The 27,139-nt window shown below is 34.0% G+C and overlaps 1 protein-coding gene across 1 annotated transcript; it reads left to right on the top strand.

Annotated features, from left to right (window-relative positions):
• The first annotated feature begins 18,464 nt into the window (after positions 1-18,464).
• On the top strand, positions 18,465-23,728 carry LOC149518531 (pyrophosphate-energized vacuolar membrane proton pump). The gene is made up of 8 exons (XM_089762536.1): positions 18,465-18,799; positions 20,409-20,983; positions 21,087-21,466; positions 21,556-21,642; positions 21,726-22,056; positions 22,563-22,973; positions 23,114-23,173; positions 23,254-23,728. Exons 1-8 carry the CDS (start codon positions 18,538-18,540, stop codon positions 23,458-23,460), a joined length of 2,313 nt encoding a protein of 770 aa, XP_089618662.1. The 5' UTR covers positions 18,465-18,537; the 3' UTR covers positions 23,461-23,728.
• The last annotated feature ends 3,411 nt before the right edge of the window (positions 23,729-27,139 follow it).

The following is a 27,139-nucleotide window of genomic DNA, read 5'->3' as shown; positions in this document are numbered from 1 at the left end:
AGGGTCAAAAGTAGAATCAATACCCGATGGCGTGAAGAGAGTGTTGAAAGAATTAGAAAGGGTGATGCCAAAGATGTTGCCCAAGGTTCTACCCCTTCGACGAGTAGTGGACCATGAAATTGAGCTCCTCCCAGTAGCAAAACCCCCTGCTAAAGCTCCCTATCGCATGACCCTGCTAGAGTTGGCTGAGCTGAGAAAACAGTTAGATGAGCTTCGACAAGTCAGGTTTATCAGACCATCAAAGGCTCCTTTCGGAGTACCTGTACTATTTCAGAAGAAGTATGATGGGAGCTTACGCTATGTGTTGACTACAAGACCCTGAACAAAGTCATCGTAAGAAACAAATATCTTATCCCGCTTATAACGGACTTGTTTGATCAATTGAGTCAGGCCAAGTACTTTTCCATACTGGACCTGACATTTGGATACCATCAGGTCAGAATCGTTAAGAGAGATGAGCCAAAGACCATCTGTGTAACACGGTATGGCGCATTTAAATTTCTTGTTATACCCTTTGGACTGACCAATGCTCCTGCCACATTTTGTACATTGATGAATCAGGTGTTTCATGACTATCTTGATAAATTTGTAGTCATTTATTTAGACGATATAGTGGTGTACAGCTCCACCTTGGAAGAACATTAAGAACACCTACGTCAGGTGTTTAAAAGGTTACAGGACCACCGGTTATATGTAAAAAGGGAGAAATGCACATTTTCTCAGACCCAAATCCATTTTCTCGATCATATTGTCAAATGTGTGTAGACACCCAATTGGGTCCGGGCCCAGATCAATTGGGCCTGGCCCAAATGGGTAAGGCCCATTTCAATCCTGTATTTTTTTTCTTTTCTTTTCTTTTTCTTCTTTTGTATTTTATTATTATTATTATTATGTATATCTTTGTGTATTTATTTTTATTTAGATTAGATTTATATGTATTGTATGTATATAGTTATATATTTATTATTATTATTATCTTTTTTTTTGTAATATATTTTTGGGTTTATCTTATGTTATTTTTTCTATTATCTGTTAATTTTATCTGATTTTTTTTTTCGAATTATCTGATATTATTTTTTTATTTTTATACTATCATATCTTTTGATTATCTAGTATTTTTTTATTTATTTTGATTTTAATTCTGGATGGCTAAGATTCAAAGTTGAAGAATCCCACTCTGGAGGGGAATTCAATCAGAAGAGTCCAGTTGGATTCAAAGACTGAATTCCCGTCCAAGGAGGAATTGGGATTGATCAGGAACTCCTGATCAACCCCTATAAAAGGGACCCTCTGGAACAATGCTGAACACATAGAAAACAGTAAGCAAAGCTACTGATTTAAGAGAAAATGAGGCGTATAGGAAGCTAGGAAAAGTTTAGGAGTGTTCTGGGAGTGAGAAAAAATTTTTAGAGATTTTTTGGCGAAAATTTTTTCTGGAAATTTCTGGGAAATTTCCAGAATCCGGTGAAATTTCCGACGAAATTTGAATTTTACGATAACAATTCCGACGAACATTGAAGTTTCCGACGACCAGTCCAGTTTTCGGTGAAGAATCCCAGAAACCGGCGATCTTCCGGCCAACTTCCGACGAAATTTCCAGATTCCGGCGAAAATTTCTAGAATTCGGCACCGGTGTTCTTCAGTTTCTAGAGAGAAGGGAGAGAAAAAGGAAGAAGAGAGAGAGAGGGGGAGGAGCGTTCTACCGAAAAACGGAGGAAGGTGCCTTTTATACCCTCCCAAAACGACGTCGTTTTGGCCTTAAGTAACCCAGAGGATCCGCGCGTTTTGCCGAACCCGACCCGACCCGGGCGTCGACCCGCTTTCTGACCCGCGCGTGCCAACCCCCCTTCGAGCCAAGCCGAGCCGAGCCAAGCCGCCAAGCCGCTCCCCCGAGCCGTTTTCTCTTCCTTGAGCCGAGCCGAGCAGAGCCGCGATCCGAGCCGCTCTAGGTTTTTTTTTTTTATTTCTTTGTTTCTTTGTTTATTTTATTTTTTATTTTTTATTTTTTAGATTAGGTTTATGTAATATTCTTTTTATTTATTTTTTATTATTTTATTTTCTTTAAATAAAAATAAAAAAATTCTAAAAAAATATATTTTTAGGGAAAAGTTGAAAGTATCAATTTTCCTTATAAATAAATTTCCAAAAAATATTTTTGGGGAAAAGTTGAAAGTATCAATTTTCCTCAGAAATAAATTTTAAAAAAATATATTTTTAGGGAAAAGTTGAAAGTATCAATTTTCCTTAGAAATAAATTTCCAAAAAAAATATTTTTAGGGAAAAGTTGAAAGTATCAATTTTCCTTAAGAATAAATTTCCAAAAAATATTTTTAGGGAAAAGTTGAAAGTATCAATTTTCCTTAGAAATAAATTTCCAAAAAAAAGTATTTTTGGGGAAAAGTTGAAAGTATCAATTTTCCTTGAAAATCAAAATTTCAAAAAAAATATTTTTGGAGAAAAGTTGAAAGTATCAATTTTCCTTAGAAATAAATTTTCAAAAAAAGGGTTTTTGAGGAAAAGTTGAAAGTATCAATTTTCCTTGAAAATCGAAATTTCCAAAAAATATTTTTGGGAAAAAGTTGAAAGTATCAATTTTCCCTAAAAAAAAAAATCATTCTTTCCTTCCTTTCTATCTTAATTTTGATTTTGTTTTTTTTCTTTAAATAATCCGACGACGGAGCCTCTGCAAGTGAAACAGTAGTTTTTCTTGCATACTCTTGAGGTGAGGGAATTTTCTCAATTTTCTGCTAAAAGTATTAGAGTCAATTGAGAATAATTTCCAATAATTAATTACTTGGTAAAATTTTAAGGCTTTTGGATAACACAAATTCAAGCTGGTACCGTCTTTTGATGAGCGTTGTGAGGGTGCTATAACCTTCCTCACACGTAATCGAACTCCCGAACCCTGTTCTGGTTAACGGACCTGAACCTATTCTTTTAGGGACCCTTAAACTTAGGTGTTCCCTTGAAGGACAGATTCCTTAGGTGGCCAATCGCACGTAGATAAAAAAAGATTGGTGGCGACTCCCTAAAGTCAATGTCTAGCGATAGATCCCCGGATCTAGACGTTATGACAGCTTGGCGACTCCGCTGGGGACCTTGAGAGTCAGGCCGGCAAATAATTTGTGTTATCCAAAAGCCTAATAAAATTGAACCCTTCTGTATATATGTGTTATTATTCATTCATGTTTGTTTACTTTGTTAATTATGTCATTCATGTGCATGTGCATAACATGAGCTCTACACCTGAGCTCTGTCCCTCTAGGAGGGAGTAAAGTACCTATTGCTTTCGTGAGGTCTAATGCCTCCGCAGTGGCTAGCGAAATACTCCCACTCAAATTGAACCTTTTCCGCTTGTAGCCTGTAATGGGTGAGGATTAGGGTGCCTTACTAGTCTGTGATGGACAAGGATGTAAGGAACAATTTGAGGACCTTTAGACTCTGACCTTAAAACCGCATGTAGTGAACTTTAAGATTGCCTACACCTAGGATAGAGCTCTTTCTACCCAATGATAGATATACCTTAAAATTAGGACACAAAAAAGGGTGTTTATCTAATCATTTTGATTGCTTAACTTTGTGTATTATTTTTATCATATGTAACATTATGCATCAACATCACTTACGTTTCATCCACGAAACTAACTATGTTGTTTGTCTGATTGTATGCATCTGTATTCTTTTCATGATCATGTTTCAACACAATCATTTGCATTCATTTCATACTAGATTTCATTCAAAAAATGTACATTTCATTTGTGTATCAAAGCATCATACATAAGGTACAGCATAACATTTCTAATCATAAGTATGGTACTCAAGGTCCGAGGATAGCTCCATCTAACGAAAACCTTGCTCATCCATACAACACAAGATCCAGAGCAAGGCAAATGGAGGAGAAAAGTTCTCATAGATTTGAAAAGCTAGAAAAAGCTCAGGAGAAGATTGAAAATGAACTTAGCAAAATTCTGGAGGCCCTCAATAACATGAATAAGGGGAAAGGGGTTGAAGGAAGTACAAGCCAGCAAGCAGTGGCTGACCCATTGTACCCTCCAGATTTTGGCCCACCTCAAGCCCAGTCTGCCCAAGAGGTCCCACCACAACATTTTGCATATCCAACATGTCCTGGAATGCCATCAGCTTTCAACCCAGGGCAGTATAATAGCTATATAAATCCTGTCTTCACTGAAAAGGCAGCAGAACCAATTCCTGATCTAGAAGAGAAGGAGAAGGAAAAGATAAGGGTGGAAGCTGAGGAAAGCTCTAAAATTAGCATGCTAGAGCAGAGGCTACGGGCTGTGAAAGGATTTAGCTGTTATGGGTCAGTTGATGCTGCTGGGCTTTGCCTAGTTCCTGATGTGGTTATCCCCTATAAATTCAAAGTACCGAAATTTGAAAAATATGACGGTACAAAGTGTCCTAAAACCCATATCACCATGTATTGCAGGAAGATGACAGCTCATGCACATGATGAAAAACTCTTGATGCATGTCTTCCAGGATAGTCTTACTGGTTCTGCTGCCATGTGGTATGTTCAGTTGGATAGAACCCACATTCGCTCCTGGAGCGATATGGCTCATGACTTTATCAGTCAATATCGACACATCATCGATTTGGCCCCTGATCGTTTATCTTTGCAAAATCTGAAGAAAAAGTCAAATGAGTCTTTTAAAGAATACGCCCAGAGATGGAAGGATATAGCTTCACAGGTACAACCTTCACTGACAGAGAAAGAGACCACAGTGCTGTTTGTTAGCACTTTAAAGCCTCCCTATTATGAAAAGATGATAGGGAATGCAACAAAAAACTTTGCTGACATGGTAATCTCTGGAGAAATTATTGAAAGTGCCATAAAAAATGGCAAGTTGAGAGGAGGAGAAACCAAGAAGACATCAGAAAAGAAAGAAGCTGAAGCTCAAGCTGTGAGCTTTGATAGACAACAATTCGAGGGTTATCAACCCTATCCATCTCAAGGTTACTCTCCATACTATCCTGCTGTGAATAACGCCTCATCCTACCCATACCAGCTAGCTCCACAACCATCTTATTCATCCACTTACCGCCTTAACATTCAAGCTCCTGTAAGAACCCAAATTCGTCCTACTCACCCAGCAAGTGGCTCACGAGAACAACGGACTACTCGAGAAAAACTTGTATTTGACCCAATCCCTATGACTTATACAGAGTTATATCGAGAACTCTATAATAGCCACTTGATTGCCCCCAGCCATGTGGAACCACTTAAACCACCCTATCCAAAGTGGTATGATCCTACAGCCCGTTGTGACTATCATTACGGAATTATTGACCATTCTACTGAAAATTGCACTGCTTTAAAGTATAAGGTGCAACGGTTGATCAATGATGGAATGGTAAGTTTTGATCAAGGAAAAGCAACAGCACCTAATGTTAGTGTACTGAGCGAAAGTCAAGAACAGAAAGGATCTGGAGATTCACAATGAATTGAGGGGCAAGATATCAATGGAGATAAGGCTGGTTGAAGGTTTCTTCTGTCATTTTGGGATTTTTTTTTTCAAACAATGTTAGATTTTTTTGCAATATGACTTCACTTGTTATCATTTTAATAAAGGCAAGTCAGTGCATTTTATTACATTTTTCTCTTTCACTTGACCATTACTCCATGCTTTGTTACCTTTCATAACTTCACATTCACATTCTTAAATTTCAGATGATGAATATTTAGACAATGATAACAATAATTTTGAGATTTAATTTTGAGAACTCATCTACGTCAATGTGAGGAGATGATTTAAGCAAAAAGTAAGCTATTACTGAAGGTGAAATAGATATGTCTTGAAGGTGTGTAATCTTTTATACAAGTTCATGAGCTTTGTTCAATAGATGATGTTCAAGAAAGGTATTCACAATTGAGATGAAAAATGGCCATCTTTCTTTTACCATTTGAAAAACCATTTATTGTTACCCCTTTGAGCTTATCATTTTTTTGAAGAACCCCAACCAAGGATCACCCTCTACACTGGAGGGTAATTTTTGAAAAAAACAAAAAAAAAAAAACCACAAAAGGTCTCAAAGATGAAAAGAGAAAGAAAAGCAAAAGAAAAAAAATAAATGCCACACATGACTTGGGGCAAAGTAATGAGAATCCTTTGTGTGAGGAAAGAAAAAATAGTGAAACGATGTGGGGCAAAATGTCAAGCTGCATCAAATGATCCTTCGGTCTTGAACCTTTTTAATACATGTTTTGAGCCTATTATATCCATCTTTTTTTATGACCCTTCACCTTGACCTACATTACAACCTTGAAAAGTCCATTTGGATCAAGTGTGAATACTCAACTTGAATGATCATATGTTGAGCGAAGGCATGCTCATGATGAAGCGATGGAATCATGCTACATTACCTTAAAAGTTTGATGTATGAAGGATGTCAATAATAGGTGAAGAATGAGGAAAAAAAAGATGATGAAAAAAAAAAGAAAAAGAAAAAGAAAGAAAGAAGAAAAAATGAAAAAATGAAAAAATGAAAAAATAAAAAAAGAGATTCAAATTGAAAACCTGAAAGGGTGATTTTGGTACCAAAAAAAAAAAAAGATCCAGGTCAAATGGCTCACATGAATGAAAGATCAAAGACATCTGAAGATCCCTCAAAGATTGAGGCAGAGTTCGCCAAGCTCAAGATGACTTCAACAGTAAATGGAATGAGTTTTTGAAAAAGAATCCTAGATTAATGTTGAAAATTGTCTGAATATTCATCATTTGGACATACCATTCACCTCAATGACATCCAATTTATTTCCTTTCCCATTTATTTTCTACCAAAATAGATCTTCATTGATTATCTTTACCATAGTTCACTTTCTGTTCCCTTATTGTTACACCCTTAGAATGAATTGAGAAAATGCTCGATTGCATTGTACTTGTCAAGATTTGAAATGATAATGAATGAATGAATATATGCTTAAAAGAGTCTTGCATTCATTTGAAAAGAAATCTAAGATGATGGTGGAGATAAAATGAAAAAATGATAGAAACCTAGAGGAGATGATTTAGAAGGATATATGATGTGATCAAATGAAGAAATAGGGCAATGATACAATCAAGTGATGAGTACGAGGATGAATTGGTCAATATGACTTGCAAGTTGTGATTGAATGATAAAGACAAAATATGTTTTGGAAAGGTTAATGCTGAGACACCCATGAGCAAGGACCCAGTGATGGTGGATGAAATTTGTTTTGAAATTTGTTATGAAATTTGCTAGCACTGAAAAATTCATTGAATGATGGTCAAGGGATGATCGATTGATGAAGCTTATTCCAAAGTATTGAGAAACTGAACAGGGAAAGAATGTGAGTGGAAAGGACAATTGAGAGCTACACTGGTTCGATCTTAGAAGAGCAGGGCAATTGGATCCTTGAGGAATCAAAGGGCTTGACACCCAAGAAAGAAGAAAAGAGCTTGAGAAACTTGAGTACCATACATTTGAACAGGAAATAATTGGCCAACATTTGCATAGCATGCATTGAAATTCATATGCATTTGCATAGCATACACTACTTTCAGGAAAGTATAGTGTACAAATTCAAGAAGCAGGGGTGTTCCAACATCCCACATGGAAAAGACAGATATGAAAAGACTTTGCAAGTTTGAGAAAAAACTTGTCAGGTAAGTTCCTAATCCTTGAAATAGGATGTCTCTTGGTATCGGGGTTGATTTATAAGACCTTTGGGCATAATCTCCTGAAATCCCTTCAAACACAACTTTCAACTCCTTCAGACATGATCGTCTAGGAGTATTTACTTTTCAAAGTTCGTTGCCTCTGTTTAGAGGAGCAATTTATTTTCCAAAGTTCGTTGCCTCTGTTTAGAGGAGCAATTTACTTTTTAAAAGTCGTGGTGCCTCTGTTTAGAGGAGCAATTTACTTTTTCAAAGTTCGTTGCCTCTGTTTAAAGGAGCAATTTATTTTTCCAAAGTCGTGGTACCTCTGTTGAGAGGAGCAATTTACTTTCCAAAGTCGTGGTGCCTCTGTTTAGAAGAGCAATTTATTTTTTCAAAGTCGTGGTACCTCTGTTGAGAGGAGCAATTTACTTTCCAAAGTCGTGGTGCCTCTGTTGAGAGGAGCAATTTATTTTTCCAAAGTCGTGGTGCCTCTGTTTAGAGGAACTTCGGCAAAAAAAAAAAAAAACAAAAAAAAACAAAAAAAAAACAAAAAAAACAAAAAAACAAAAAACAAAAAACAGAAAACAGAAAACAAAAAACAAAAATTTAAAAAAATCAAAAATCAAAAATTTTTTTTAAACAAAAAAAAATCAAAAAATAAAAATGTTGAGTTGAGTCTTGATTGGGTGTCTACGTCTTTGCGCAATTTCTGTTTCACAGAAAATGTGCAAAGAGGGGCAGCTGTAGACACCCAATTGGGTCCGGGCCCAGATCAATTGGACCTAGCCCAAATGGGTAAGGCCCATTTCAATCCTGTATTTTTTTTTCTTTTCTTTTTCTTCTTTTGTATTTTATGTATTTTATTATTATTATTATTATGTATATCTTTGTGTATTTATTTTTATTTAGATTAGATTTATATGTATTGTATGTATATAGTTATATATTTATTATTATTATTATTATTTTTTTTTGTAATATATTTTTGGGTTTATCTTATGTTATTTTTTTTATTATCTGTTAATTTTATCTGATTTTTTTTTCTGAATTATCTGAAATTATTTTTTTATTTTTATACTATCATATCTTTTGATTATCTAGTATTTTTTTATTTATTTTGATTTTAATTCTGGATGGCTAAGATTCAAAGTTGAAGAATCCCACTCTGGAGGGGAATTCAATCAGAAGAGTCCAGTTGGATTCAAAAACTGAATTCCCGTCCAAGGAGGAATTGGGATTGATCAGGAACTCCTGATCAACCCCTATAAAAGGGACCCTCTGGAACAATGCTGAACACACAGAAAACAGTAAGCAAAGCTACTGATTTAAGAGAAAAGGAGGCGTATAGGAAGCTAGAAAAAGTTTAGGAGTGTTCTGGGAGTGAGAAAAAATTTTTAGAGATTTTTTGGCAAAAATTTTTTCTGGAAATTTTCAGAATCCGGCGAAAATTCCGGCGAAATTTGAATTTTCCGACAACAATTCCGGCGAACATTGAAGTTTTCGACGACCAGTCCAGTTTCCGGCGAAGAATCCCAGAAATCGGCAATCTTTCGGCCAACTTCCGACGAAATTTCCAGATTCCGACGAAAATTTCTAGAATCCGACACCGGTGTTCTTCAGTTTCTAGAGAGAAGGGAGAGAAAAAGGAAGAAGAGAGAGAGGGGGAGGAGCGTTCTGCCGAAAAACGAAGGAAGGTGCCTTTTATACCCTCCCAAAACGACGTCGTTTTGGCCTTAAGTAACCTAGAAGATCCGCGCGTTTTGCCGAACCCGACCCGACCCGGGCGTCGACCCGCTTTCTGACCCGCGCGTGCCAGCCCCCCTCCGAGCCGAGCCGAGCCAAGCCGCCAAGCCGCTCCCCCGAGCCATTTTCTCTTCTTTGAGCCGAGCCGAGCCGAGCCGCAATCCGAGCCACTCCAGGTTTTTTTTTTTTTTATTTCTTTGTTTATTTGTTTATTTTATTTTTTATTTTTTATTTATTAGATTAGGTTTATGTAATATTCTTTTTATTTATTTTTTATTATTTTATTTTCTTTAAATAAAAATAAAAAAATTCTAAAAAAATATATTTTTAGGGAAAAGTTGAAAGTATCAATTTTCCTTAGAAATAAATTTCCAAAAAATATTTTTGGGGAAAAGTTGAAAGTATCAATTTTTCTCAGAAATAAATTTCAAAAAAATATATTTTTAGGGAAAAGTTGAAAGTATCAATTTTCCTTAGAAATAAATTTCCAAAAAAAATATTTTTAGGGAAAAGTTGAAAGTATCAATTTTCCTTAAGAATAAATTTTCAAAAAATATTTTTAGGAAAAAGTTGAAAGTATCAATTTTCCTTAGAAATAAATTTCCAAAAAAAAGTATTTTTGGGGAAAAGTTGAAAGTATCAATTTTCCTTAGAAATAAATTTTCAAAAAAAGGGTTTTTGAGGAAAAGTTGAAAGTATCAATTTTTCTTGAAAATCGAAATTTCCAAAAAATATTTTTGGGGAAAAGTTGAAAGTATCAATTTTCCCTAAAAAAAAAAATCATTCTTTCCTTCCTTTGTATCTTAATTTTGATTTTATTTTTTTTCTTTAAATAATCCGACGACGGAGCCTCTGCAAGTGAAACAGTAGTTTTTCTTGCATACTCTTGAGGTGAGGGAATTTTCTCAATTTTCTGCTAAAAGTATTAGAGTCAATTGAGAATAATTTCCAATAATTAATTACTTGGTAAAATTTTAAGGCTTTTGGATAACACAAATTCAAGCTGGTACCATCTTTTGATGAGCGTTGTGAGGGTGCTATAACCTTCCTCACACGTAATCAAACTCCCGAACCCTGTTCTGGTTAACGGACCTGAACCTATTCTTTTAGGGACCCTTAAACTTAGGTGTTCCCTTGAAGGACAGATTCCTTAGGTGGCCAATCGCACCTAGATAAAAAAAGATTGGTGGCGACTCCCTAAAGTCAATGTCTAGCGATAGATCCCCGGATCTAGACGTTATGACAATGTAGCCACATTTTAATGGACATGAAAAAGGTTAGGGCAATCAAGGAGTGGATAACACCAAAGAATGTTAGTGAGCTTCGCTCATTTTTGGGACTAACCAACTATTATAGAAGGTTTTTGGAAGGATACTCTCGCAAGACCACGGCCCTCACGTAGCTATTGAAGAAGGAGCATAAATGGTGTTAGACCAACGAGTGCCAAAAAGCCTTTTAGAGATTGAAAGATGCTATTATGAAGGATCCCATCTTAGCTCTTCTCGATATTGAAAAGCCTTTCGAAGTTTAGATGGATGCATCTAATTTTACTATTAGAGGTGTGCTTTTACAACAACATCACCCGATAGCATTTGAAAGTAGAAAGCTGAGCAAAACGGAGAGGAAATATATGACCCAAAAAAAAGAGCTCCTGGCGGTGGTTCATTGCTTGAGAGCTTGACGACATTACTTGTTGGGTTCACACTTTGTAGTGAAGATGGACAATGCAGTCGTTAGCCATTTTCTCACCCAATCAAGGCTTACGGTGAAACAAGCTAAGTGGCAAAAATTTTTAACGAAGTTCGACTTTCGTTTTGAGCATACCGCTAGAAAGACCAATCAAGTGGCGGATGCATTGAGCAGGTGACCAGAGTTAGCGGCCCTCAGAAGAATGGCCCCAATGGTAACTAGCAGAGCTACTATGGACATTCATAAGTTGATTGAAGATCATCTAGGGAAGGACCCGTAAGCTTGTGCCATCTTAAAGCTAGTGGAAGAAGGGAAGTCCAAATACTTCTGACAAGAAAATGGGATCTTGTGGACCAAGTGGCCTCGAGTGTTTGTGCCGAGAGCAGGAGGGTTGAGACAGATGCTGATGAGGGAATGCCATGACACCCTATGGACGGGACACCCGAGCTGGCAACGTACTTTAGCGTTATTAAAACAGGGATACTATTGGCCTCACATGCGACAAGATGTGATGAACTATACGAAGACTTACCTCATTTACCAACAAGACAAAGTCGAAAAGAAGAAACCTGCGGGCATGCTTGAACTATTATCGGTACCCACCAAATTGTGGAAAAGCATCTCCCTCGATTTCATTTCAGGCCTACCCAAGGTTGGTGATCTTGGAACTATCTTGGTGGTAATTGATCGGTTCTCCAAGTATGCCACATTCATTTTTGCTCACAAGTATTGTACAGCGAAAGATACAGCTCGACTATTGTTTAAACATGTGGTCAAATATTAAGGTCTCCCTCAAAACATTGTCAGCGATAGAGATCTGAGATTCACGGAGTCCTTCTGGAGAGAACTTTTCAAGATTTTAGGGTCCCAACTCAACATCTCTTCGAGCTACCATCCTCAGACCGATGGCCAAACGGAACGTTTCAATGGATTATTGGAGGAATATTTGAGGCACTTTGTCCAAGCCAACCAGAATGACTGGCCTTCATTGTTGGACGTTGCTCAACTCTGCTTTAATTCTAATAAAAGCTCTTTCACTAACAAGAGCCCATTTGAGGTGGTCACCGGACAATTATCAAGGCTACCCCACACTTCCTTGAAACAATATGGAGGAAAAAATCTGAGAGCTTTCAACTTCAGCAAGGAGTGGAAATAAAACATAGAGATTGCACAAGCCTACCTGGAGAAAGCATCAAAATGGATGAAGAAGTGGGTAGACAAGCATCACAGGGCTCAGCAATTCCAAGTTGGTGATTTGGTTCTGGTCCGACTAGTTCCTGAACAAACCAGGTTCTTAAGAAAGAGAGATCGTAGACTGGTGCGCAAATATGAAGGTCCAGTAAGAGTCCTTTCCAAGGTGGGAAACGCTTCTTACAAAATTGACCCACCGAAGTGGATGAAGGTGCACCTAGTATTTCATGTAAGCAACCTGAAGCCTTTCCATGCAGATCCTACAGATGTTAGCCGAAGAGAGCCAACCAGAGTCGCCATCACCATGAAGCCACCCTCAGAGCGTCGATTCGAAGAGATCTTAGCCGATAGGGAAACCAAGATATCTCGAAGACTAGTCCGAAAATACTTAGTGAAGTGAGAGGGCTTAGGACTAGAAAAAACCAGCTAGGATAGAGAACACGACCTCCAGAGATTTTAAAGGAAGATTGAAGAATTTTAAGCCAGGAAGTCGACGAGGACGTCGATAGAATAGGTGGGGGAGGATGTCATGAGCCAACCTTGTATAGGGCCATGACCGGGACTTAGGTTGCCATGAGCCACCCATGTATAGGGCCATGGTCGGGTAGATCCCTTGTGCTAGGAAAAGTGTCCCCCTTTCAAACATTGAACGGTTACTGGTAATATAGCTCTAAAATCTCTAATGCTCTTTAGGGGGGTGAGCCGGTAGCGTAGTATTGGGCTGTCTCATCGGGTGCTATGCGAGCTTAGGTCACCCACCAAGGGCTGTCCCTTGGCCCTGGTGATGATGGAAGATCCCGATGTATGATTCCTGTTTATAATAAAATTCACCTCGATTGAATGTCCGATTATTGCCTCGATGCGTTTCTTTCTTTCTCGATGTGGATATGCCTTGTTGTGTGTGTATACTTGAGATTGACCTCGATATATTGTGTCTTATTATGAATGCTTAAGACTAATCATGATTTATGATTATTTGTTTAGATATCGATCTATTAAAGGTTAACTTGAGTGAAAACGTTCATTCAAGTACCATACAACCTAATGATTGTTGAAAAAAAGCTTAATCCGTAACACTTACCTTGTATCTTGTTTCAAGGCAGAGGTAGAAGCAGCCAATACCCAGTAGATCCACCACCACCAGGTTCAATGATTTTACTTCAGCCTTTGCCTCTTTGGTAAAAGTGAAAGCTTTGTTAACGTACAAATATCCCAAAACAGAATAAGAAAAAATAAAAACTTAAAACTGTGAGAGTAGAGACAAAACCCTGGCAAAGACGACAGCAGCAATAGTAAAAGGTTAGATCTAGACGCGAGGTGTGAGTGTGAAGGTGGTTTGGGCACAGAGCCTATGGTTTTGTAATGGGGGAGCTACTCGGTAGAGCCCAAAATGGTCCCACAATGACCAGTGACCAGCCATGACAACCCTGTCCCAACCGTCACTCTCCCGGCCACAGCTTAGCTTCCCTTTCTTTTTCCCTGTTTTTTATCTATTCATTTCTTTAATTCAATCGGTTGTGCTCGTGCATTTTATAATTGGTGATGGGTGACGAGTCATGATGTCGCATTGGCACCCAACGGCTGTCTCGTCTCTCGCTCTTCCCAGATGGCATGACAAATTTCCTAATGTGCAATCTTCCAATTTACAATTTGCAATCCAATACTATAAAAATATGGTAACAGAAAATCCGTATTAGGTAGAACTTCAATTTAATCAACTAGGCCAACTCGCATTTTTATAAACCCAATTTTATGTCAATGCTTGTAACATGATCCATGAATTACAAGCATTGTTCAAGTTTAATTTGTCTAAACAGCTGGAAAGTAATTTTATAGATAGATCAAAATTATACCATATAAATAAAATTAAAAATATACATTATGTGATCTGTTGATAGGTTATTTAATTTTTAATTTTTTGTAATTATAATAGTCAAATATCCATAACAAATTTGATAGTGAAAAATATATATATAAGGTAAAAGGGATTCAACTTTTAATTTTAAGTTAAATCCTTTCAAAGACGAGTAACAACTAATTAACAAAACCCAACTATATTTTAATTAAGAAAGAATCCTATGTTTGGAAGAAGTGTGAAGATTATGCTTCCCAGCATTTGTGGAATTAATTTGTTAAAGTGTTTGTCATCACTTTTAGCATGTTTTTTAAAAGGCTCCCAATTTGTGAATCATGTTCTTTACTAATCTGAACTTAATTTTTATAAGTATTGATTAAACTCGCGGATGAATTTTTTTTTTTTTAAGTTAATGTTTGATGCACTTAAAAATATGAGTATTATAGACTGTTGATAATTTTATAATAATACTTTATTAATGAATTAAAAGTAATCAGGCTCTTAAAAATAAATATTAAAATTTTTATTTAATTTTAATTAATTAATAAAGTAATTTATTTTTAATTAAAGACTTGATTGTAAGATTATTAAAAATGTATAACACTCGTGTATACCGTCAGTGCATCAATTATTAATTTTTTAAATATGGGTTATAATTGTATTATTATATTGAATATAGTCTTATATAATTGAAGCAATCACATGTACGTAACATGATTTTTAAGCTTATTTACCTATTCCAAAAATGTTTCACTAACAAGTTTAAAATTTAAATTTCATTATTTACAATCTTTTTTGATTTAAACTGCAACTTTTCTTTTTTTATGTTAACAAAATTGTTTCACTGGCTGTTGAATTAATGTTAATTAACTTTCTTCATTAAAATTTACTTGTATATGAGATAAAAGTTATTGATTTAATGATCAGGATATTTTACCTTTTAAAAATCAAAGTTTCAACCATCATTTTATAACACAAAAAAAAAGGGTACACAATCATTTTTAATTTTATTTAATTACGTCATTTTTTTTTGTTTAATAATATGAATTTAGAAGCATAATTTTGGGGTTAATTTGTTAAAGAAAATCATGAATAAAAATTAGGAGCATTTTAATATACTTTACGATATAATGGGGCACTGAACTCAAAATTTATTAGTGTTTTTTTTTATTTATTTATTTAAGAATTTCTAACTGAATATTGTAAGAGAATATATAAATTTATTTAAGAATTTCAAACGGAATTTTTTTTTTTTTTTTGTCAAAAGCTTGATTTATAGGCAACAAACAAAAACAGCTATGGAGATACTTTTGCAATCAAAACCTGAAATTATTGAAAAATTACAATTTTATCTTTATAGTTTTATTTTTTTTTATATTTTAGTTGATTATAGTATTTTTTTCACTAAAAATTTCAAATATTTAAAGCCTTCAAAACACTTTTCTTCATCACAATTTCGAACACATTTTTTTTCAATTTTATTTTTTTAACACTTTTTTTTTTACCAACGAAGTAATGCTAATCTAAAAGATTAAACCATAGTTTGAAATAAGAAAGATACATGAAGAAAGAAGTAGGGATCATTGGTGCAAGAAAGTTTACTCTGAGAGTGGGTCCGTACGAGGTGCTTGATGTTAGCTATAAGGCTGCCATCCACTTTTGGGTGAAGGGTCCTGATCTCATCTCCTCGTCTTATTAATTTTATGTTCAAAGGGCCCAATTTTTATTATTATTTTTTGGCTCTTTTACGTTACTTACATGATTGAAACATCATGCAATCCAAAATCCAATGCACAAAAAAAAAAAAAAACGAAATTCCATCTCATAAATTTATCCCAATATTTTTTTTGAAGTTTTAATATTTACCCTTCCCCAACCAAAAGGAGAAAAATAAAGAAAAAAATATTTTTTGTTTTAAAGAAAGGAAAAGCCGATTAAGCACGCAATGCCCGAATTTAAAAAATGTTTCTTCCGTAGCCATAACTGCATTGCGTTCATTGGCAATATTCGTTGGATACACGATGTCGTTTTCATTGCCTTGTATTGTTCGAGTCAGATATTCCCTTTGCCATAGGAAACTTCTTTCCAATCATAAATATCTATTTTTCTACATTTGCTCCATAATTATTGTAATTTTGACAATTATATACTTTTAATTTCAATTCAACGACTAAATCAAACACCTGTTTTTCCCTCACTTAAATATAATAATTTTAATTAGGAAATTATTATTTATGTACAATAAGTTCACAGATTTCATGCACACGTAATAACATAAAAACTAAATTAAAAAAAAAAAATGCTCCATACCCATATTTCATACATATCACATTTTTTTCTTTTAAATTTTATTTTTTTTCAATTTAGTTCTCTAATAATCAAATTTTTATGTATGTGTATGCAATATTCTTCAATAAAAAGTAATATATATGCATATAATTTATGTATATGAAAAGTGTTTATATATATATTTTGCAATACTCTTTGCTAGCCCAGACAGACCATCCTAATGTATAATGACGTGGAAGTTATAGTTTTGTAAAAAGATAGAGAAAAGTCATAAAAAATAATTTTTTTTGGTACATTTTTTTTTTTAATTGTAAAGATCTATACCTAAAAAAAATTACACATGTATTACACGTAGATCACACTTTTTTTTATAAGTATGCCAAAAGTCAAATGCACCCAATTGTAATTATTTTCTTTTTTACTAAACCTTTACTCTAATTTTTATCTACCTAATTTATAAAAAAATATTATGCTCAGAAATCCTTTTTAATTTATAATCTTTTGAGAAATTATTTGATATATTGTTAATGAAAATTTTTTTAATTTCATAAGTAAAATTTATATGATGACACATGTCTATTTTTTTAATTAAATATTTTATTTTTTAAATATATTTTAAGAGTATATGTTACTTTATTAATTTCGCTTATAAAAATAAAAAATTATACTGATAATATATTAATAATTTTTTAATTTTTAAAAATCTAAACAACATACTATTTAAGTAATTAAGCTAACACTCATTTTCACACATAATAATAATTATTATATAATATATACATATTATTATTATTAAAATGTACGTAAAAAGATATATATTTATATGATTGCACGTCATTCCAATGTGTCAATCCAATCCAAATATGAAGAAGAATGTTTCAACGGAATTTTTTTAATATACATAATACAGTATTAATTAATATTATTTTCTATTTTCCAAAATCACCAGTATCCATTTTCAAAACAAATGTGCTAAAGTATTTGACATTATTTGTTCTAATTTGCCTTTATATATAAATTTAGATACTCAAATCAAATACTCAAATGCATGACTTTTTTTTTTTTTTTACAAAATGCATGAACTCTAATTTTAAAACAAAATATGTATGCATCATTAAATCCAATACTAAAATTTAAAATAATTTATTATTTTCTATTTTACACGTACATTTTAATCATCTTATCCAAAAATAATTAACATATTCTTTAAATAAAACAGACACATTACCAAAAAAAATGTAATTCCTAACTTTTTGTTGATTTAAATAATATAAAATTTTGTATTTGATTCACAAAATATAAGATTATTTATAAAATATTTTATCAAATTATTTTTTATAACAAGTGACATTTATAATACTGAAATATCGTCTTTTAAACAAAGGTGAATTTTTTAAATTAGTGTTCTCATCTCTTTTCATTTTTATCTATAGGAAAATTAATTTTTATGAATACTAAAATATCATAGATGAACTATATAATTATTTTATAACAGAAATTAAAATCATAGTTATTTATCAATAAAATGCTAATAATCTCAATTATAAAAAAGAATTATACAATTATTTCCAAGAATAGTTTGAAAAAAAAAAGTTGTCAATGTTATTTATCAATAAAATGCTAAATTTTTAATTTTAATAAACATTATTTAATTATAAATAATCTTAATTATAAAAAAGAATTATATAATTATTTCAAAGAATAGTTTGAGAAAAAAAAAGTTGTCAATATGTTTTTTTTTACATTTCCAAATAAAAATTGAACTGGTAAAACTTTTTTCCTAAATTATTTATTAGTTAAATTCCCTATCTGACCCCAAAAAAAAAAAAGTAAAAAACAATACTTATTTGCGGTAAACGGTCGCTGTAAAACTTTTTTTGTCTCTCTCACACCGTATTTGTCTTGCCCCACCACCAACTCAACAGATCTGATTCTTCCATTTCTAATAATTAAAAGAAAAGCGAAAAAAAAAAATTATTTTCACAATTTTTTTTTAGTTTTCCACCGCAAACTTTACCTGTATATAAGCAACTCTCATTTCTCCCCATTTTCCTCTCATTGACAAGAGCTCTCTCTCTCTCCCTCGTCAGTCGTGGCTTGCATTTCGTGGCCTTTGGAAGGGTGGTTAATATGGGGGCTTCGATTTTGCCAGATCTCGGAGCCGAGATCCTGATCCCGGTTTGCGCCGTGATTGGAATTGCTTTTTCTCTCGTACAATGGGTTCTCGTTTCCAAGGTGAGGCTCTCTCCGGGTCGAGACTCGGGTTCTCCCGTGAACAATGGTGCGGGTGGGAAAAACGGCTACGCGGATTACCTAATTGAAGAAGAAGAAGGTCTTAATGACCATAATGTTGTTCTTAAATGTGCTGAAATTCAAAGCGCCATCTCTGACGGTTGTTGCCCTTTTCACTTTTTTTTTTTCTTTTTGGTTTTTGAGATTTGGGTTTTCGCAAAGTCTATACTTTAGTTCTTATTTTAATTTTTTGATGTTGGGATGCCTTGATTTTTTTTTATTGTTTTTGTTCTTTTGCATGCCTGAATTACTTTAAATGGTTTTTGAAGAGCGAGGTTTTACTTGTAAACTTTTTTGGTTTTTATGTTCTGAAAGTTTAGATCTTTTGTTTTTCGTTGTGGTTTTTTGTATGTTTGGTTGGTGGAGTTTTTTGGTTTGTCTGCATAAATTTTTGTGTTGTTTTGTGAATTATTACAGGGAAGAAGGAAGAGTTTTGGAGCACGAGGCTTGTGTTTCTTTATGTTTTCCTATGTTAAAGTGTTTTTATTTTCTTTTTAAACTGTCGGATATTTAATTTTTATATTGAAAAGCCATGAAAGACTACAGCATGTGCAAGCTGTCTTAATATAAAATATGTGCTTCTATGAATGTTTTCTTCAGATCGAAGTGTATGGTGATGGGGGCAATCTGGAGTTTGGACCCACGTGTATTTATTAATTATATGTCTCAAGCAACATTGATTTAGGTTGTTGTGTTATTTTTTTCTTTTTGCAATTGAGAACATAATTGAGATCTGGGCTTTTTTTTTATTTTAGGTTTTTAATTTTAAGTTTTGTAGCACATGAAGTATGCATAATGGCATTGAAAGACTTTGGACATTTCCTTATAATTTCATTCTTACTATGTGAAAATTTTATTCCTACTGATTAATCTGTAGATTTGGAATATATGGAAAAGTGAATGTTGATGCTTCCCAGATTGGATTGTTGTTGTTTCTATAGACAAGATCTTGTACCCTTTTTGTTGAATTTGTACCAGATCTGGAAGTCTTGCTTTACATTCCAGTGGCCAGAACTCTTCAATTTGTTTACTGTGGAAGCCATACTTAACAAAGACATAAAAGTTGGATGATTTAATTACTTAGTCTGAAATAATTGTTTAGATTCTTTTTTTTTTTTTTTACTGCTTCCCTAAAATTTAAGTCGTATCATACGTGAATGACTGACATGGTAAAAGCCAATTTGAGCATATGATGCACTATTTCATGATATGATATGCTTAACCCTTTATTTCACTTTTGGAAAGTGAGATGGTTTTGAATCATTTCTATGCTTTAACATACTGGGCTATTTTTTGGTGGACCATTTCCTTGTTCGTTTCTGCTTTTTGAGAAATTTAATTGCTTAATACATTTTTTTTTTTTGTATTTTTAATATTACTGTTGTTGAAATGCAAAAATATATTTAGATCTAATACTTTTTAATTTGCTGTCAACAATATGTTATATTACAAAATGCTATTACTTTTCTGTTGAGATGAATTATTTCAATTCTATCTGTTCTGTAATTGTTTGTGATAATTTCTTGAAGAATCGAGTGAGGACTGTAATAAGGACACTCAAGCTTGTTCGATAGACAATGTTCATGACAATATGCTTTGTTACCAAGATTACTAGTTTATATATAGTTGCTCTGTTTGTTGCCTTTTCTCGTAGTGATTTTCGGAAAGACTTTCCCAGTTAGCTAATTTTTGGATTTATGAGCTTACAGGAGCAACCTCATTTCTTTTCACCGAGTACCAGTATGTTGGCATTTTCATGGTTGCTTTTGCAATCTTGATTTTCCTTTTCCTTGGCTCAGTAGAGGGTTTCAGCACAAAGAGCCAGCCTTGCATGTATGACCAATCTAAGATGTGCAAGCCTGCTCTTGCAACTGCTGCATTCAGCACAATATCTTTCTTGCTCGGTGCTGTCACTTCAGTTGTTTCTGGCTTTCTTGGGATGAAAATTGCTACCTATGCAAATGCTAGAACCACCCTGGAGGCTAGAAAGGGAGTTGGAAAAGCATTTATCACTGCATTTAGGTCTGGTGCTGTCATGGGCTTTCTTCTTGCTGCAAATGGCCTTTTGGTGCTTTATATTGCCATCAACTTATTCAAGCTCTACTATGGTGATGATTGGGGTGGTCTTTTTGAGGCTATCACTGGTTATGGGCTTGGAGGTTCATCCATGGCTCTTTTCGGCAGAGTTGGTGGAGGTATCTATACTAAAGCTGCTGATGTGGGCGCTGATCTTGTAGGCAAGGTGGAAAGGAACATTCCTGAGGATGACCCTAGAAACCCAGCTGTAAGTAACGTGCATCTACGAATATATTATAGCACTTTGAATATTGAAACTGAGTTGTGGTTCCTCCTCCTGGGTTGTCACTGAGTTGCTTCCATGTTTTCAGGTGATTGCTGACAATGTTGGGGATAATGTTGGTGATATAGCTGGAATGGGATCTGATCTTTTTGGGTCCTATGCTGAATCATCATGTGCTGCACTAGTTGTTGCTTCCATCTCTTCTTTTGGCATAAATCATGAGTTGACTCCAATGTTATTTCCTCTCATCATCAGTTCCGTTGGTATCATTGTTTGTTTAATTACCACCTTGTTTGCAACTGATTTCTTTGAGATCAAGGCTGTTAAGGAAATTGAGCCATCATTGAAGAGGCAACTTATCATCTCTACTGTTCTTATGACTATTGGAATTGGGGTTGTTAGTTGGATAGCTCTTCCATCTTCCTTCACCATTTTCAACTTTGGAGATCAGAAAGCTGTGAAGAACTGGTAAGCTCTTGATGGTTCTTTTATTGAGAAATATCAAGAGTCGTATGTTTGCATTAGATTGAGTGCTTAACATTAAATTTCTTCTGCAGGCAACTGTTCTTATGTGTTGCTGTTGGACTTTGGGCTGGCCTAATTATTGGTTTTGTAACTGAGTACTATACTAGCAATGCGTACAGGTAACTAATCTTGATGGCATTATTTTTCTCCTTGACTCATCCTTTATTATCATTGATTTTAACACTTTCTGTACTTTCTGCAGCCCTGTACAAGATGTTGCTGATTCCTGCAGGACTGGAGCTGCAACTAATGTTATTTTCGGCCTTGCATTGGGTTACAAGTCTTGCATTATTCCTATTTTTGCTATTGCAGTCAGTATTTTTGTTAGTTTTAGCTTTGCTGCTATGTATGGCATTGCTGTTGCTGCCCTTGGAATGCTGAGCACCATAGCTACTGGATTGGCTATTGATGCTTATGGTCCCATCAGTGATAATGCCGGAGGCATTGCTGAGATGGCTGGCATGAGCCACAGAATACGAGAGAGAACTGATGCTCTTGATGCTGCAGGAAACACCACTGCTGCTATTGGAAAGGTTTGATTTGTTTTTTCTTAGGCATGGAGCTTACTTTTTCTCCTTTTATCTGATTTATGGCATCTCTGTGTTGGTTCAGCATAACAAGTTCTAATGCAGGTTTTAGTGTTTTGGTTGGCACTGATGTCTGTGGTAAAATGTTGCATTGGTCCATTGAAGCAGCTCATATTTGCTTTTCTAAGTCCTAATATTTTGACTTTAATGTAAATTCAATTTTAAGAGTTATTCAGTATCTTGATTACATACTTTTTTTCAATGAATCCTTTTTTTCAATAAATCCTGTCTCCTTTAAAATTATTTGCACCATGCTTAATTTTACTCATTGACCAGCTTTGGTTTTTTCTATAGTTTGTACCTTTGAGAAGCAGTTTTCGTACTAAGGCTCCAAGTGTAGTTGCAATTTTGCTAGATGTAGCATTTATGTGTTTGCTTGAAAGATTGTAATCTGTATTGCTGCATTAGTGAGTTAATAGGTATTCATTTGAACATTCTGCATTTATTTCCAGGGTTTCGCCATTGGTTCAGCAGCCCTTGTGTCCCTTGCCCTCTTTGGTGCCTTTGTGAGCCGTGCTGCTATTTCAACTGTTGATGTATTGACCCCTAAAGTTTTTATTGGTTTGCTTGTCGGGGCAATGCTTCCTTACTGGTTCTCTGCTATGACCATGAAGAGCGTGGGAAGTGCAGCTTTAAAGATGGTTGAGGAAGTGCGCAGGCAATTCAACACGATCCCAGGTCTTATGGAGGGCAATGCTAAGCCTGATTATGCTACCTGTGTTAAGATTTCTACTGATGCTTCCATCAAAGAAATGATCCCACCTGGTGCCCTTGTTATGCTCACACCCCTTGTTGTTGGTATCTTTTTTGGTGTGGAAACTCTCTCTGGTGTCCTTGCTGGGTCCCTTGTCTCTGGTGTCCAGGTAATGTTAACAGGTCTTAATATTGTGTATTACCAAACCTTATGATTTGGAATTGCATGTTAAATTCTTGGGATACTGCTTGAGATGTTTCCTATAGAAGGTTCATCTTAATGTTGTTTCTGTCTTGGTAATTTTTGCAGATTGCTATCTCTGCATCCAACACAGGGGGTGCTTGGGATAATGCCAAGAAGTATATTGAGGTATCCATGGTTTGACTGACTTCTATGAGCCACTCTTATGATTGACGTTTCGAAAGTAACGGTTTTGTTGTGGAATGCAGGCTGGTGCTTCAGAACATGCAAGAACTCTTGGTCCCAAAGGATCAGATCCACATAAGGCAGCTGTTATCGGTGACACCATTGGGGACCCTCTAAAGGATACATCTGGGCCATCACTGAACATTCTCATCAAGCTAATGGCTGTTGAATCACTTGTCTTTGCTCCTTTCTTTGCTACACATGGTGGACTGCTTTTTAAGATATTTTAAGTGAAGACAAACATCGGCTAATGGTCCAGCAATTCCAGCAACTGCTGGTTCGTCTCCTCTGATTCTCCTTTTGAAGTGTATTCGGTTTGTAGCACGTTTTGACTGTAGAGACCATATCCTCTTAGGGTCAAATCGACAGTGAAAATCTTCCCAATGTAAAGGGTCAACAATGACATTGATGATGATGATAATGGTCAACCTAGATAAGAGTTAAGACTGCATTGTTACTATTATTACTTTTTGTTCTATGAAGAATGTTTTTGTTGCACTTGCCCAACTCTGCTGCATCGCTCTGAAATTCTATCTTGAGCGGTTTTAGGCAAAATTTTGGACCATAAGTGATCAAGCATCGATTATTGAACATTGCAGGAAAAAGGGTGCTCTCTTGATTAGTAATTATATTAGCACTGAATGTTCAAGCAAGGGGTAGGAAGAACTGGAGTTGTCTGGCAGCAAGCCAGCAAGAGCTTTAAGCTCTCTGCAGTTCCTCAATAGGACCATGGCACTCAGCTAACCAGTTTTCATACTTTTTAACACAACAGCAGTCTTTACCCACCAGTTATCATGGCCAATGAGGGATTTACTTGCACAAAAATTGTTGGAAAATTAACATTTAGCTCCGACATAGGTGGAGCTAAAACTATATTTGGTGTAAAATATAGTTAAACAGTCCCACCCATCTCACTAGAAATCTCAGCCATCAGCAGAAATAACAATAATATGATTTGTAGAACTCAAACGTGTTACGCATCAACATTTGCTTCAATTATAAGTGCATTTGCTTTAATGGGATGTGCCTGTATGTTTCGTTTACGCAAGTATTTGGCTTATTTCCTCGACTTTCATAGAATTTCTTTATAAAAAATAATAATAATGATAAATACATGTAATTTTCTCTTATTTCTCTTGACTTTTCGAAACTTGAATTTTATTTTTAAGAGTTTTTCTTTTAAATAATTAAGGTTCACTTATTTCTTGAAATACATAGTTGTTCTTTATTTCTCAAAAATAAACATCCACTTATATTAATATAATTCATATATATATTTTATTTTTGAATCAAATTAAATTTATAACTCATTTGAATCAAAATAATATTTTTAAATTTAATAATTTTGATTCAAAAATATAAAATATAAAATTTGCGTCGATGTAAATAGATCCTTCCTCTTTAAAAAAAAAAAAGGTAAATTTTAGACATGTGTTTGGATTGTACAATTAGTTAAATGATAGAATTAAGCATGGATAAATCTAGGGGAACCCTTTTCCCTTAAAATGTCAGGCTTTTGCTTTGGGCTACCATATATATTCAATCATGGAAAAAAGGGCCTTTGTTAGGCATCGTCAACCGCATTAAAAAAAAATCTTTTTAATCTTTGTTTTTTCTCCAAGAAATAAGCTTAGCCCACCAGAATAATTAAAAAAAAAAAAACAGTAACACAAATAGAAAAGTAAGAAAAGAGCTATTGAAATGAGGGTTGACATTTACCAAAGGTGGAAAATATGAAATTCATGGTCTACCATATATTTCAATTTGAATTTCATATATATATATATATATATAATTTGTTCAAGCCATATAAATGATAGAAGTCTAAGAGAAGTACATCTACACAATTAAACAATTTCACAATAATGTAAAATGGTCGAATTACATTTGAATCAAATACAAATTATTAAGATATAAAAGAGTTCAAAGGTACAAATAAGGATAAATATTTATCTAAGTATAGTTACGTATAAAATGATATAGTAGTAAAATTTTTTTTGTAAGTCGATCTTCAACTACTTTTTGGTACATATTTGATCCTCAAATTGGGTTTAATTTAAAAAGCTTCAAAAATAAAATCAAACCGAATTTTTTCTATTCAAATTTAAATTAATTGAAACAAATTAAATTAGCATGTTTTTTAGCACATAAGAGAAAATGTGGAAGTGTTTTAATTCTTTGAAACTTTATAACCAAAAAAAAAATTTAAAAATTAAATTATAAAAAAAAACATCCTTTAATTATTTTTAATATGAACAAAAATTCATTTACTTTCTCATGATATAAATATACATATCATAACACTAAATGGAATAGGTAGAACATTTGTTCTTTATAAATTTGTTTCATAGTATTAGAGTGGCACCTTTTTTTTTTTTTTCATCTTTAATTCTGATACAAATATTTATCTTCTTCTCACATTTAAAACAATTACTTTTTATTATTTTACTCCAACAATTTTTTTTATAATATATTATTTCTTAAACTTTCTAATGGCTTTTAACAACCAATCCTCTTTCATATTGTCTTTTTTCTTTCCCAATATTTTTAACCTTATCTTCATTAACTGGAACTCAAAAAATTATTTGCTTTGGCATGATCAGATAACATTTTTTTTTATTATGCAGTAATTTAATGAAGCATGTTGATGATACCATTGCACCTCCTCCTAAAACAATAACCAAAGATAATGAAACCTCATCCAATTCTTCATATACAGAGTGGGTGAAGAAGAATAAATTTGTTCTCTCCTATTTGAAGGCAATATTGTCTCCAAGTGCACAAGCACAGGTTCTGAGTTTGTCATCTTCTCACTAGGTTTGGATAACTATAGAAACTATTTTTCATTACCAATGTCAAGCAAAGTTAGATCTGTTACGTGTTGAGTTGTAGAGTTTGAGTAAAGGAACTATGTCTATTGAAGAATATCTTACCAAGAACAAATCTATTTATAATAATTTAATAGCCATAAATCATCTTATCTCTGATTTAGAATTGGTCACTCGTACTTTGAATGGACTATCAAATTTCTTTGAATATCAACTAGTTGTTTTTGCTATTGAAAATAGAGAGAATCTCATTTTCTTTAATGATTTAAAAGCACGATTATTAGTTCATGAGTAACGCTTGAAAATAATACAAGTATTGTTATCATAACCTATGAATGCCATTTTTAGTTCCCATGAGACAGTCATGGTAACTCACCCAAATAGTTGAGGTCAGCGCTTTAATAATCCTTAACATGATTTTAAATGCACTGGACAGATTAATCAAAGGTATGATTATTGTGATTCTCGATCTTTTCCTCACATAAATTATATGCCTCAACAAGACTTTCAATCAAATAACCAAGATAATGGGAACTTTTCATGTTCTCAACATGTAACCGTGTCATAAAGTGACAAATTTGTCACCAATTCAACCATACTGCTGTAACATATCAATGTCGCTGCAATAAATTTGACCATAGTTTGAACAGTTCTTTTACTGGTTTTTATCTTTTTACTACTACTTCAAATGATTCTCCATTGAATACTCCAATGGACAATGACAATGATGCCTATTGGCTAACAGATTCAGCTGCTACTAGTCACATGACTTTCATTCCATCATTGGTACATCAGTCCACTCCTTATGCTGGCAATGAATGTGTTTTTATTAGTGATGGTAATTCTCTAAACATCACTAGTATTGGTGATTTCACTATATGTCTTGGTTCTACAAAATTAGCATTGAAAAATATTCTATTACTAAGCTAACCAGAGATAATAACTATGGTTTCTATTATTTTTCTTAGGGTTTTGTTATTAAAGATCTTCGCATGGGAAATGTATTTTTGGATAGACCATTTAAAGGCAACCTTTACATGATTTCTATAAGAGATATGGAGTGATTCATTAGTGTAAGGCA

The sequence above is a fragment of the Durio zibethinus genome, chromosome 6, assembly GCF_047325235.1.
Source record: "Durio zibethinus cultivar Kanyao isolate XHJ-2024 chromosome 6, ASM4732523v1, whole genome shotgun sequence".
Taxonomy (NCBI): domain Eukaryota; kingdom Viridiplantae; phylum Streptophyta; class Magnoliopsida; order Malvales; family Malvaceae; genus Durio; species Durio zibethinus.
Note: the sequence above shows the minus strand (reverse complement) of the source record. Positions and strands in the feature narration are given on the sequence as shown.